The sequence below is a fragment of the Aquarana catesbeiana genome, linkage group LG02 (genome assembly GCF_042186555.1).
Source record: "Aquarana catesbeiana isolate 2022-GZ linkage group LG02, ASM4218655v1, whole genome shotgun sequence".
NCBI lineage: Eukaryota > Metazoa > Chordata > Amphibia > Anura > Ranidae > Aquarana > Aquarana catesbeiana.
This window is the reverse complement of record NC_133325.1, coordinates 195,646,628-195,661,699: the sequence shown is the minus strand read 5'-3', so window position 1 is coordinate 195,661,699 and position 15,072 is coordinate 195,646,628. Positions and strand designations below refer to the sequence as shown.

At 44.8% G+C, this 15,072-nt stretch overlaps 1 protein-coding gene across 3 annotated transcripts in view; it reads right to left on the bottom strand.

Annotated features, from left to right (window-relative positions):
* Nucleotides 1-15,072, bottom strand: part of CPB2 (carboxypeptidase B2) — a 78,444-nt gene that overhangs the window by 54,203 nt on the left and 9,169 nt on the right. For all 3 annotated transcript variants that reach the window (XM_073614148.1, XM_073614150.1, XM_073614149.1), the window contains exons 4-7: nt 14,794-14,875; nt 2,007-2,131; nt 1,819-1,927; nt 253-354 (exon numbers count right to left, since the gene is read on the bottom strand). In XM_073614148.1, coding sequence (XP_073470249.1) covers nt 253-354; nt 1,819-1,927; nt 2,007-2,131; nt 14,794-14,875 — 418 coding nt within the window. The remainder of the gene's footprint in view (nt 1-252; nt 355-1,818; nt 1,928-2,006; nt 2,132-14,793; nt 14,876-15,072) is intronic.

Here is a 15,072-nt window from a genome sequence, read left to right as displayed (position 1 = left end):
ACAGCCATTGTTTTAAACCATTGAAATTGAAGATGACTGTTGTAAGTGGATAAGGCATGTGAAGCTAAACTAGATTTAACATTCTATAAATTACCATTATATGTTTTAACTGCATGCAGTGATCCAAATACAATATTTGTTTTCGTAAAAATGGTCCTTTATTGCCAAAAAATAGATATTCACTATTCATCTTTTCAGAACAATGAGGTGCTTTCATTGGGTTGTTGTTTACAATTGTATTTGTATATATACCTTTAGTACATAGAGTGGACGCTTTTCATATGAACTTCCAATGTTAATTCTCTCTAACATATCGGGATTTTTCTCTGTCATTTGCTCCATCCAGTAATATATCTAGAAAAAAAAGGAAAGGAAAAGCATGCTTACTGATAAATCATAATTAATGCAATAATTTATGTCCAGTTATTTGATATCTAGAGCTGCCTATTTTTTCCACCTATTTTTGTATACTGTTTTAAAATTATTGTTATTTTTTTCCCATGATCACTACAAGTATAGTGAAAACGTAATGACTTTAAAAATAGACCTAAGTAGACTTGGTCTGAAATAAATGTTTAGCATAGTGTGTTTTCTATTATGTTATGTAAAGCCAATGCCCAAGTTGAGCTAAAAATAAAAACTGAAAAACCAGCACAAGGGACATAACTTCTCGTTCACACTAGCTGTACATAGTTACATAGTTACATAGTTACATAGTAGGTGAGGTTGAAAAAAAGACACAAGTCCATCAAGTCCAACCTATGTGTGTGATTATATGTCAGTATTGCATTGTATATCCCTGTATGTTGTGGTCATTCAGGTGCTTATCTAATAGTTTCTTGAAGCTATCAATGCTCCCCGCTGAGACCACCGCCTGTGGAAGGGAATTCCACATCCTTGCCGCTCTTACAGTAAAGAACCCTCTACGTAGTTTAAGGTTAAACCTCTTTTCTTCTAATTTTAATGAGTGGCCACGAGTCTTGTTAAACTCTCTTCTGCGAAAAAGTTTTATCCCTATTGTGGGGTCACCAGTACGGTATTTGTAAACTGAAATCATATCCCCTCTCAAGCGTCTCTTCTCCAGAGAGAATAAGTTCAGTGCTCGCAAACTTTCCTCATAACTAAGATCCTCCAGACCCTTTATTAGCTTTGTTGCCCTTCTTTGTACTCGCTCCATTTCCAGTACATCCTTCCTGAGGACTGGTGCCCAGAACTGGACCGCATACTCTAGGTGCGGCCGGACCAGAGTCTTGTAGAGCGGGAGAATTATCGTTTTATCTCTGGAGTTGATCCCCCTTTTAATGCATGCCATTATTCTGTTTGCTTTGTTAGCAGCAGCTTGGCATTGCCTGCCATTGCTGAGCCTATCATCTACTAGGACCCCCAGGTAGTACTGCTTCTATGAATGGCAGTAGGATATGGGAGGAAAGGGTGGGCATAGTCGGGGTCTCTTGATAAGAGCTCCTGACAGCCCCTTGTATGCATGCTGTATTAACAGCTCCCCACCTGCAAATTATGATGGTAGGGGTGGGGAGATGGTGGAGGGGGGGGGGGAGAAGAGTCAACACAAGGGACACATTTTGCTAACTGTACATTATCTCCCTTGTGGTGATTTTTTGTTTTTATTTGTAGCTAAACTTTTATTTTTTTTAACAAATATGTCTGTTCACTTTTTTCCCTATTGTAAAATATCACAGATTATAGTCTCTGTCCACAATTACTTTTCAATTTCCAACACACATTCTTTAAAAGTTTCTGACATCACAATTTATTTTGGTGTGATTTGGAGTGATTAGAAAATCTAGGAATAGGACTTACATCTTCTAGTGAATGATATTGCTCATAGTAGGAGACGGAACCGCGTTGGCCAGTAGTGTCATTGTATGTTTGTTGATCAATGAGCTCCTGGGCATTCTGAACCAATACTCTAGGACAGATATTAGCTTGTTAGGATTCATTGAGACTGATATGTAAAGTGGCTCACATAGAAGCTGCTCATGACTTACGTGTATGTGATTGCAGATTCCTTCAACTGAAATTTTACATCTTCCACAATGGATGCATTTACATAGAAATGAACTTCTTTGTTCTTTTCTATGTGTTCAGGTGAATCAGGCTTCCACAGAACAATCTAAAAGTAAAATTAACAACAAAAAAAAATTAAGAGTCTGTAAACATTAAAGTTAGTTTATCAGATAGAAACATTACAGGTTCACTTTGAAGCCTAAATCCTAGTACACGCGATGAGATTATCGGATGAATGATCGTCTGGTTTTTTTTTGCATGCTAGTCTCCATATCAAAAACGAAAAGGTTGCTAAAGTACAAAAATTTTCGTACGACAGAATAAAAATGTTGGTGTCATGTATTTGTATTGTATATAGATGAAAAGTGTACTGATTAAACGAAAATTGTCAAATCTGGTATCATACAAGAAAAATGTTCATGTTTCCCTTCGGAAAAACTTTGTACGAAAGCTATGTACTAACAATCAGATTATTGTACGATCCCTATGAAAGCGGTATTTTTTAACGATATTCTGATTGTGTGTGGCTTAAGCTCCCTTTTATCATGTTTTCTGCTGTAAAAGGGAGAGGCTCAATGGCAGTGGTAAACTATGCATGAAACAGGGACATCAGGAACCATCCAGTCCTGATTTTTTAATAGGCAAGATAGAAAACAAATGCACTTTAGTTTCATTGCAGGTGGGCTTTGTATGGCAAGTCATAAATCTAAACTTATGCCAGCTCCTAAATAATTGGGTGCCACCCTATTGGGTTCCCCAAAACAAAGAGGCAGTTCTGGTACCTTTTAGCATTCTGCTAGTAGTCAGCCTTTCTACCCAGCAGCAGGCTCCTGTGGCAGAAAGAATGAAAGAGAGCCCAAGGGCAGCTGAGACTAAAGCCTAGTACACACAGGACTTTCGGCCCGTGTGTACTGCAGCTGGTCAGACAGAAGCCAGCCTTTCAGCCAGCTTCTGTCAAAGGGTCACAACCAAAAAAGGTTTGCCAAACGCCCCCCGTTCAGGACCCTGTCGGAGTCAGGGCCATCCCCCTGTCAGAACAGCATAGCACAGCAGGGGAGATTGCTGTACTAACATTAGATAGTTAGTACAGTGGTTCCAACCTGAGCTGCCAGGTTTTCTTTTTTCATTCAACCAAAGAACTTGCAGTGTGTACTAGGCTTTAGTGAGGCCTGGCTAACTGGTAAGATGGGAATCTAGGACAGTTTTTACCCTACCTAAAGCTCTACAAAGCCTACAGGCACCAGGACCCAGACTAAAACTTATTAAGATCTGAAAAAACAAAAAGATTATTTAGCTAGGAAATTCAACCTTAAAAACTATGAAAAAGGATTATCCGAAACAAACTATAAGAAAAATAAAGGTGTGCCGCATCCCAAATATATAGAAATAGGGGACCCCCCCTGGGGGTGTGAATTTAAAGGCACTATCAAAACAATATAGGTAAATGTAAAAAAGTATAAAGTTTATTCAATACATATAGATCAAAGAATAAAAAAGAAAGGATGCATTAAATAGTACAAACAAGAGGCCAAACGGCGTGATACATATTCCTAAAATCAACGACGTTTCAGAGATGAACTGTGGTCTCCTTCATCAGGGGTTTTCACAGGAAGTATAATGTATTGTAATAGCCAAAGAAGTACATGTATGCCTCCAAAAAATCAAGTTAAAATAAGGAGAGTTGGGGCCTGCGGTCTCCCACCGATCCTGTCCACCAATGGGTACCAAACCAGACGCGGCAAACAGGAATGAAGGGGGAGGGAAATATCCCCCTTCAAATACCCAACAGCCCAGCTGAATTCTGAGAGTTCAGACTCACAGTGGGCTGGCATGTGTACTGGGGCCCAAGAAATGGGAGGCCTAAATGAGCAGATGGTAATGCTTGTAGATCAATGGAAGATAGAGGGAGGCAGTTGGGAGGTCTGGAGAGATGTAAGTTTGGCAAAATCAACGACTGCTTGGAAATGCTAGACCAAGACTCAGCCAAAGAACCGTCGTACCCCTGGCCCTACCTAGAGCTGTACTGTACTGTACTGTACTTTGTGTACTAAATTAGCCACTATAAAAATAAACACATCAACGCGTGTTTTTTAAAAGTTCTATACCACATCTAAGTTCTGCAACAGTTCTGAGATTAAAATAAAGTTATGGCACAACAGAGAAAAGGGGAAGACAGTCGCTATTTGGTTGTCACACAAAATTACAACAGTTTTTTGGTTGCAAAACAGACCAAGAATTAAACATATTTGTAAGCAAAATGCTCATCTGAAATTAGATACAATTGTGTTAATAAATGTGCCCCAGAGGCAGTGGTGTCGGGAGGGGGTGGCTAGACTTGACTGAAGCCCCGAATGTGCCCCCGAAAAGCCCCAAGCCTCAGGCATGCAGCTCACAACTGAAAGCCCCGAGCGGCGAGCGCTGGGACCGATCTGATCCCGAGCGCCGCTGAGTTTGGCCGAGTGCCATAGCAGGTCCCGCCTTCTGGAGCCTGCAACGCCTATGATGGATGTCCCCCTGGTCCAATGCTGGGACCGCGAGACGTGTGACGTCCATCATAGGTGCTGCAGGCTCCAGAAGGCGGGAATTACAATGGCCGCGCCACATCCCCGCTCTGCGCTCAGGCGGGCCGCTCTCCTCTCCTCCTCGGGTCCTCCTCCTCCTCTGACTGACTGCCTGGCTGCTATGACACCGCACACCACAGATGAGGCAGGTCAGACAGTGTATGTAAATGTCAGTGTATGTGGGTCAGGTAGGTCACTGTATGTAAATGTCATTGTAGGTAGGTCAGTGTATGTAGGTCAGTGTAGGTAGGTCACTATCGTCAGTGTAGTTAGGTCAGTGTATGTAGGTCAGTGTAGGTAAGTCAGTGTAGGTAGGTCACTACCATCAGTCTAGGTAGGTCAGTGTAGGTAGGTCAGTGTATGTAGGTCAGTGTAGGTAGGTCACTACCATCAGTGTATGTAGGTCAGTGTAGGTAGGTCAGTGTAGGTAGGTCACTACCATCAGTGTAGGCAGGTCAGTGTAGGTAGGTCACTACCGTCAGTGTATGTAGGTCAGTGTATGTAGGTCAGTGTAGGTAGGTCAGTGTATGTAGGTCAGTGTAGGTAGGTCAGTGTAGGTAGGTCACTACCATCAGTATAGGCAGGTCAGTGTAGGTAGGTCACTACTGTCAGTGTATGTAGGTCAGTGTATGTAGGTCAGTGTAGGTAGGTTAGTGTATGTAGGTCAGTGTAGGTAGGTCACTACCATCAGTGTATGTAGGTCAGTGTAGGTAGGTCACTACCATCAGTGTATGTAGGTCAGTGTAGGTAGGTCAGTGTATGTAGGCCAGTGTAGGTAGGTCACTACCATCAGTGTATGTAGGTCAGTGTAGGTAGGTCAGTGTAGGTGGGTCACTACCATCAGTGTAGGCAGGTCAGTGTAGGTAGATCACCACCGTCAGTGTATGTAGGTCAGTGTAGGTAGGTCAGTGTATGTAGGTCAGTGTAGGTAGGTCAGTGTAGGTAGGTCACTACCATCAGTGTAGGCAGGTCAGTGTAGGTAGGTCACTACTGTCAGTGTATGTAGGTCAGTGTAGGTAGGTTAGTGTATGTAGGTCAGTGTAGGTAGGTCACTACCATCAGTGTATGTAGGTCAGTGTAGGTAGGTCACTACCATCAGTGTAGGTAGGTCAGTGTAGGTATGTCATTACATCAGTGTAGGTAGGTCAGTGTAGGTAGGTCACTACCGTCAGTGTATGTAGGTCAGTGTATGTAGGTCAGTGTAGGTAGGTCACTACTATCAGTGTATGTAGGTCAGTGTAGGTAGGTCAGTGTAGGTAGGTCACTACTGTCAGTGTAGGTAGGTCAGTGTAGGTAGGTCACTACCATCAGTGTAGGTAGGTCAGTGTAGGTAGGGCAGTGTATGTAAGTTATACCCATGACACAGGATTCCCAGAGAGTATGGACTTTCTAAACACACTGCACAACAGAAGCTGTTTACTTTCTGACTATCTGTGATTGAAACTTCATATAGACCTCTGTGAGGGGAGGGGGGAGTGGGGGACATGTTATTGCTCTCACTCATTTAGTATATTAAATGTTAACTGCACTGTGAGTTACTAAACCCTGTGAAAGACAGTCTTTTTTTCAGTGGAGGAGCTAAGGACAGCCTGTAAACATGTGTAAAGAAGCACAGAGCTCCAACTGTTGGCTGTATTAAAATACAAACTAATATATATAAAATCTAAAATTTAAAATAAAAAATAAAACATATTTTTAAACATATGATTCTTCTTTTAACCCTGAACATAATGTAGAAAGAAAATATATACAAGACCACTCTACATTTCCTTTGAAACAATAAAATATATACAACCAAGTTATGGTGTACACATAATTAAATTGTATGAACAATTTAGGTTTCTTCAATAAATTTTTATGGGCAAAATAGATCAAATTAAAGTATAACGGCTATTTTTGTTTAAACATTTCACTTAAAGGAAAAGTACAATCAAAGCTTGTTTGTCTGTACTTCTCCTGTGGATCACTGTGCTCATGGAGCACTGATAACCGAGCAATCAGCGGTGTTTGATCGCTCAGTCTTAGAGGCGGCAGGGAACAGATGCAGCATCGGACCGATGCTGCATCCATCTAGGCAAGTATGATTCTTGAAAAAAAAAAAATGCCAAACTTCTCTTTTAAGACACTACATATGCTCATGATTACCCAATCATGTTTTTTTATAACAGGATTTAGCAACATAGTCTTCTCTTGAAGTCCTGTGCTGGTTATGGAACACAACGTTGTAACAGTTACAAAGGTGACATAACCTGGCACTATGAGGGCATATAACTAAAACGACAAGGTATTTTAAAATAGCTAGTGGTGAGAGTCAATCCTAGCAAGTAACTTCAGCGTTGTGATATTATTGCTGAACTCTACATAGATATAAAACACATTAATGCAGTTTTGTCATTAATACATTGTTAAAAATAATTGTATTAATCGCCCAATCAGAGAACAACTCGTACTCCTTTATTAAAAATATGGAGTGCTTCGTGAATGGCAGTGGAGCCGAGCCTGAGCCTCCCAGCTCATGACCTTGAAGAGTATGGTGATCACCATAGAAGTGACAACTACTACAGTGATTTTCAGCTTCCACAGCATATGATATGTAAATACTAACATTGGTCAAATTTAAACCAATATAACTATGCAATAAAGATTATACCTAAACTTCAGCTTTAAAGTGTGTCTATAGCAATAAGTATTTATCAGTTTAGTTAGAGTAGCAAAGGGATGTTTAGGGCCTCTGTGCATCATTGTGGAAATTTCCCTTTTCTTTGTGCTCCACAACACACAATGAGTGGTGACAGGAGATGTCTCTAAAGTCATGGGTAATCATCTCTTAGGCTCCTTTCACACTTGTACGACCTGAAAGTCACGCGACTTTGCCACGACTTTGCCACGCGACTTTTACTCAACTTGAAGCAATGCCTGTGTAACCTTGAGGTCTATGGACCTCAAGTCATATCGAAGCCAGACCAAAGTAGTGCAGGGACTCCTTTGAAGTCACCGCGACTTGAAGTCACACAGATATGAACGGTACTCATCGGAAATCATGGTGTACGACTTGTCATGTGACTTTGCAGTCCCAAGTCTCAGGACAAATTGCGCCACTGTGAAAGGGGCCTTAGACGGTTGTCACTGGAAAACGTCCCTACAGGACAATTTCCCCTCACCTCATGTTTCAGTAACAACTATTAAAAGTTTTGACAGTTGTACAATAAGTAAAAGCAAACAGGGTCACTTATCCAGCGCTCAAGATAAGAAGTACATATAGCTCTCCTCCAGCCCGCAGCTTAACGGCCTGAAAAGGGGGATTTTCAGCCTCGATATATGGGAGGAAGCAGAAGGACCAGATCCTCTAGGACCCGGGGTTCGTCCCAGCCTCCATCCGGCTCCGCTACGACCATCCGGACATACTTTAACCGGCCCTCCATGTCGGAGGACGAGCGGGACAAGATGGCGCCGACAGCCTCCTCCTCCGCCACGAGACTGCAACGACGGCAGCCTTCGGCGGCTCCATCTACACCCCACGCTACAGCGGGACAGACTCAGGAGATGGATGGGCTGACCGACCAGGAAACCACAGCGGTGAGTCCTCCCCCATCTCTCTCCGCACACGAGGTATCCCGGAGCACACCGCGGGACATCACACTAGGCCGCACTGCACCCTCCTATACACAGTGCTCAGAGGCCTTTCCGCAACTACTGCGCTCATTAACAGACCCCTACTTGCCCCAGGGGGGAGCGACTTCTCCTACTCCCTCTCTCCAATCGGGTGATTTTCCCCCACTGCCAGAACCGGAGGGCGATTGGAGCTGTGATCAGGGACTAAGGGCACACCACGGAAGATTTAGTCCCCAGCAAGTGCACGGCCCCCCCCCCGAGCTCCCCCCAGCCACAAAGGCATGTGCGTCAGGGTGCCTTCAGACCGGTGGAACAGGGGACAGATCAAGCCAAATCATATGCCCAGGTGGCCTGTTCACCAAGCAGGACCCCTGTGGATGCTCTGGTGGGGGCCCACCCCCCTCCTCCTAAGCAGAGGCCTTCCTGGGGAGACTTGCAGGCACCCCAGACGCAGCCCCAGGACTCACAGGATCCCATGCTCCCCCCAGCGCTACACAGGGAATCCTCTCCTCCATGCTACCCCCAATTTCACATGGGACACAGCCCATGCATGCAGCAGCCTACTTCCTGGCAGGACTGTCTCCAAGCCATACCTACCAAGGAGGACTTTAAACTCCTCATTGAAGAAGTTAAATCCGCTTGTCGGGCGGAAATCCAGATTATCCATACTAACCTCAAACACCTCTCTGAGAGGATGCAAATGGCGGAGGAGGAAATCCAAGAGACTAAACTGGCAGTACACCGTACTCAAATACAAGGGGCGGACCACCACTTAATGCTCCGGAACATGCAACGTCATATCGAAGATCTTGACAATAGGGGGCGCCGAAATAATATCCGAATCAGAGGTTTACCTGAGACAGAAGGTCCCGAAGACCTCCATGAAACCCTGCAGCTTCTGTTCAACAACCTCCTGGGGGACCCCCCAGACAAACCTCTAGAAATGGACCGAGCACATCGGGCCCTGCGCCCTAAGGGACCGGCCTCTAGACCCCGAGATGTTATCTGCAGGGTCCACTCCTTCCCTTTAAAGGAGGACATTATGCGCAAAGCACGCAATGCAAAGAAAGTGGTCTTTGAAAACACACAACTCCAGCTTTTCCCAGATCTTTCCTGGATTACTCTGCAGAAGAGAAGATTGCTCCAACCCCTGCTCATCTTACTCCAAGAGAAAGACATTACATATTGCTGGGGCTTTCCCTTCAGCCTTACAGGCCGCCGTCAGGGTAAATCTGCAATATTACGCTTCCCGGAGGACTTGGAAAATTTTTGCGACACCTTGGAGATCCCTATCCCTCGGATGCCTGATTGGAACCTTGTGGACTTGCCAACGCCACCCCCAGTGGTATGGCACAAGATCCCCCCGACTAAGCGCCCCAGAGACCGGGATTCTCCCCGAGGATCTACTAAACCCAAGCCTAAAAAAGGCTGACTGGCGAGATACTTACTTCTGCCCTACCCATTTTTGCTATGAGCACCCCCCCCAAGGCCTTCCTTCAGTCATTTTGTTTTCAACATCGGGCATTTTTCTTTTATAGGAGACTAGTTAGTGTTAGTCCTAGTTGTTTCCGGCCCACTAGTCCCCCTAGTGGTTTATCCTACTAAAGTTCCTCTTTATTATATTGTTCAGATAGCTTAATTACAGTTGAATTTGCACTGAGAGGTTCTCTATGCCCCCCCGGGCCGAACCCTGGTTTGGGGTTCTGACCGGGGAGACTTATTGGAACTTAATGGAGCTCGGGCGGTCTACACTGTCCGGGCCCACAATGAATCGTTTATTCTTATTTGTGATGACAATAATCATTCTTTCTCTTTTTTACCTCTCTTTCTCTCTATCTTTCCTTCTTTCTCCTCTCCCCCCCCTCCCCCCCCTTTGGCCTGTCGCGAGTCTGGGACGGTCATCTGGTCGAGCCTCATCTATGGATCTCCTCGCTTTCCGAACTCCGTGGGAGTGTCCCAGCAGGACAAGCTAAGTAAACACGCCCTCACACACACCAAGAACCATGGTTAGATTCATGTCACTTAATGTTCAAGGGCTGAACTCAAATAAAAAAAGACATCTTACATTGAAAGAACTTAGGAGATCAGGGGCAGACATAGCGCTACTACAGGAAACACATTTCAATAGGGGAGAAGCCTTCGCCTTCGCATCCAGACAATACCCCCAGGTCTTTCAAGCATTTAACCCCCGCAAACGCGCAGGTGTGGCAATCCTATTTAAGCACGGTTCCCCGTTCAAATGCTTAGAGTCCTTTATTGACCCAAGGGGACACTACATAATTTTACGAGGCCAATGGCAATCGCAGGCGGTAACTATTTGCAATATCTACGCTCCTAACACGCACCAGATACACTTCCTATCCAAGGTCTTTACACGCCTATTTAAGTCCCCCAATGAATGTCTGATTGTAGGAGGCGATTTTAATCTGGCTCATTCAGTGGGTCTAGACCGTCATGTGATTAACCCCACAGCCCCCCAGGCCCGAGCCGCTCGTGATTCCAAACTATTTAGACAATTAACTAGACGTCACGCCTTATTTGATGCATGGCGAGCACTCCATCCAGGAGACAGACAATATACTTTTTTTTCGGCCCCCCACCGTATGCACTCCCGTTTAGACTACTTCTTCGTTAATAACGCCACCCTACGGGTCACAAAGACAGTCCAGATCCTTCCCATTTCTTGGTCAGACCATGCCCCAGTAACTCTATCACTTGAGATGGGAATCACGGCACGTAAACCTAGCAACTGGCGGTTAAATAACTTTCTTCTCCAACATGTCCCGTCTAGGTCGGAACTAGAGACGACTTTGAAAAACTACTTCTTAGACAATAACACTCCCGATGTCTCCCTCACAACCCTCTGGGAGGCTCACAAAGCAGTTCTTAGGGGACGATGTATTGCGATCTCTTCGGCCATGAAGAAAAATGCGATAGCATCTAAACTTCAGACTGAAAGAGAACTCAAAACCCTAGAACTTCGCCTACAGGCTTCACCATCTATAACTCTCCTTAAAAAAGTAGTATGTCTCAGAAACAACCTTCGAGATCTGGCACTAGGCCAGGTGGAGAAGGCACTTTTGCGGCTAAAACAAACCTATTATGATAAAGGCAACAAAGCCCACTCCTTCCTAGCGCGCAAACTGTCTGAACGCTCCCATATGTCCACCCCCCACCAAATTAAAGATAGGACGGGCGCTCTGCTTACACACCCTCAAGACATAGCCCAGACCTTTGGGGAATTCTACACAACCCTATATAACAATCCTGAGATCCCCCGTGACCCATTACCTTCTGACCTCAATGACCGAATGCGACACTATTTAGAAGACAGCGGCCTTCCCAGACTCCAAGGTGCGGACCTTGTGTCACTTAATGCCCCAATCACAGAGGAAGAAATAACAGCCACTATAAAAACTCTGCCTACACACAAATCCCCTGGACCGGACGGGCTTCCCTACGAGTACCACAAGACATTCCTCTCGATTCTCCTACCCTACATGTGTAGGATGTTTAACGCCTTTTTTCAGAACACCACCATCCCCGCGGACATGCAGAGATCATTCCTCACGCTAATCCCCAAGCCTGACAGGGACCCCTCAGTATGTGCTAGTTACAGGCCAATCGCACTTCTTAACTGATTTAAAAATCTTTACTAAGCTTCTCTCAGTGCGATTGAATCTGATACTTCCTTCCTTAATACACAAGGACCAGGTGGGCTTTGTCCCCCTGCGTCAGGCGGGGGATAACACGAGACGAATTATTGACCTTATAGACGTGGCGAACAGGGAGGGACTAGATGCGCTGGTTCTTGGTCTGGACGCAGAAAAGGCTTTTGACCGCCTTGGCTGGCCTTTCCTGTTCGCCACGTTGCGCTGCATGGGATTCCGAGGCCCTTTTCTGCAGGCTATTAGACACTTATACACTAATCCTTCATCCCAAGTTAAGACCCCCTTTTCGTTATCGTTGGCCTTTCCGATTGCTAATGGAACTCGCCAGGGGTGCCCGCTATCACCGCTATTATTTGCGCTGTGTGTTGAGCCCCTGGCGGCGACCATCCGGAAAAACACGAGCATACATGGGATCCCGGTGAGAGGTAGGGAATTCAAGCTAGCATTGTTCGCTGACGATATCATACTTACCCTGACCCAACCTAGGATTTCACTCCCCAACCTACACGCTGAGCTCGACCTGTACAGATCCCTATCGGGCTATAAAATAAACGCAGCCAAATCTGAAGCTTTACCCATTAACATACCGGCTCAGGAGATCCAACATCTACGACAATGCTTCCCTTATCACTGGAATGAGCTATCCCTAAAATATCTGGGAGTCCGGATTACTCCCTCCTACTCTACCCTTTACAGAGCCAACTACCCCCCTCTTCTAAAAAATATAAGAGACCTCCTGAGAAAATGGAAGGCTCATCATATCTCCCTCTTAGGGAGGATAGCCTCGGTTAAAATGGTCATTCTGCCAAAACTGGTCTACCTATTCCAAACGCTTCCCATTCCAGTCCCAACAGCGGAGCTGCGGAAACTGCAGGCGGATATGATCCGCTACGTTTGGAATTATAGGAGACATAGAATACCACGATCGGTCATGCTGGCGTCACGAACAGACGGCGGGTTGTCCTTCCCTGACATAACCAAATATTATCAAGCAGCCCAATTACGAGCCCTGGCTTCCTGGTTTACCCAACGCTCCTATAACAAGTGGACAGTGAACAGTATGTTATGGAATGCGATGGTGAAGGTAGACCCCTCCCAGCTCCTGGGCCCCATGCTTCACCTTAACACGCTCTGGCGTAGATTGTCACGAGCCCACAAACTATGCTCCGAGAGATCAACCCTTACGTCTTTTCTATATAACCCCAAACTGCCTGCAGGCCTCACTCATCAGATGTCCTCCCCGTGGGCGACCAGAGATCTGTTCCATTTTGGCCACCTAGTCCACCCATGCACACGCAGGCTACTCTCCTTTGCGGAGCTTCAAAAAAAATTTGGCATCCCAAGGCAGGCATTCTATGGATACCTGCAAATAAGACACTATGCCCAATCCATTGCTCCGGACCTACAATTCTCAACTCCAACTATGTTTGAGGGCCTGATATTGGAAGGCTCGGCTAGACGTGGGCTGATCTCTGACATATACCAAATATTGAATTCCTACAGTTTCCTAGACCAGGGCAAGCACACATACATGCTCCGCTGGGAGAAGTATCTAGGCGAGGAGATACCGGAAAACACATGGCAGGTGATCTGGTCCCAGGCAGCCAAGAGTTCACTTTGTACTTTGTATAAGGAGAACGCATATAAAATCCTTTTTTTCTGGTATATGACGCCTGAGCCCGAGCCATCTACCCTTCCAGTTCGGACAGATGTTGGCGATGCCACAGGGATAGAGGGACCCTATACCATATCTATTGGTCATGCCCTAAAATAGTCCCGTTCTGGACGGAAGTCCAACTACTACTAACTCGCTTGCTGGGGGTGAGGGTGCCCTGGACTCCGAAATTATTTCTTCTTGGGGTATCTGGGTTGAATATACCCCGCCACTCTAGGAAACTACTAGGCCATGTAATCACGGCGGCGAGGTGGCTGGTCGCCCTGCGCTGGAAAAAACAGACCCCTCCCACTCAAACAGATCTTTACACCAGAATAAAGGATATAGAACTCATGGAAAAAATGACAGCCCGTTTGCAGGATAGACTGGAAATACATGACAAGGTTTGGGAAGACTGGCACAGGCGGGAGGACCCACCCTAGGCTGGCGACAGAGCCTCCCCCCCTTCCCCCCCCTCCTTCCTACATTCTCTTTTCTCTTTATTTCTCTTTTTACTATCCTTTTCCTTAATGTTGGACTATGTCCAGAACAAAATAGATATTTGATGGTTGACGAATTTTGCGGATGAAGAATCTATTACATCTCTACTTTATCTAGATGAATATATCCTACTGCCTACTGAATACCAGTTTGAATGTCTGCCAAATGTATTTTGTATTGAGCAAACTACAATTCTTTTGTATCTTCATACATCTGCAACTGCTATAATCAAATATAACATTAAGGAGAAAGCAAAAAAGTTCCAAAGAAATAGGTTCTTTCCAGCTTAAGCAGCGCTCGAAGCACTGCTTAAGCTGGAAAGAACCTATTTCTTTGGAACTTTTTTGCTGTCTCCTTAATATGATATGACAATTTCCTTAAATAGCAAAGTTCAAGTTGTAAAGGTGCACAGTGAGAAACACATGAACTCTTTTGAGTCCTTCAAACACCCAGATTTATCCAGATTGGAGTATTTCGGACAGTTGCACTTTGTAATTGCAGAAAACCTAATAAAAACCTAATGCTGAGTTTGGCTGCGCAAATAGTAAATTGATGGTATGAGCCATTATAGTACTGGAACTAGAAATGTATGCCTAACCAAGCTGAGGGTGTCCTTCTGTGGTGATAATTTCATAAGCAAATGCTTATGAGGACAGGTTCAAGAACTTGTGCCTAGACATCTAGCTGCTAACAATGCTGCAACTATGTAGGTAATACATTCTACTGTAGAAAATTGAGTAAAGTAAGCCAAAATAATACTTCTCATTACCTCATCAGATGATGATGTGATGTTCTTTAAAACTCCAACCTGCCAATCACTTCGAGGTAGAACGTATATCACTTGGTCTTTCCTAGCAAACAGAGTACAATATCAAATCTGCAAGTTATGTAATTTAACACAAAGTATATTTTACTTAAAAAAAACATGCACAGTGTTAGTTTATTTAAGATCACTGCAAATGTCATAGTCTATTCATTGGATCAATCAGCACTGATCCTTTGGCCTGAATGGGTACTTCATATTCTCAATCAGAATGCAATCTGTCTT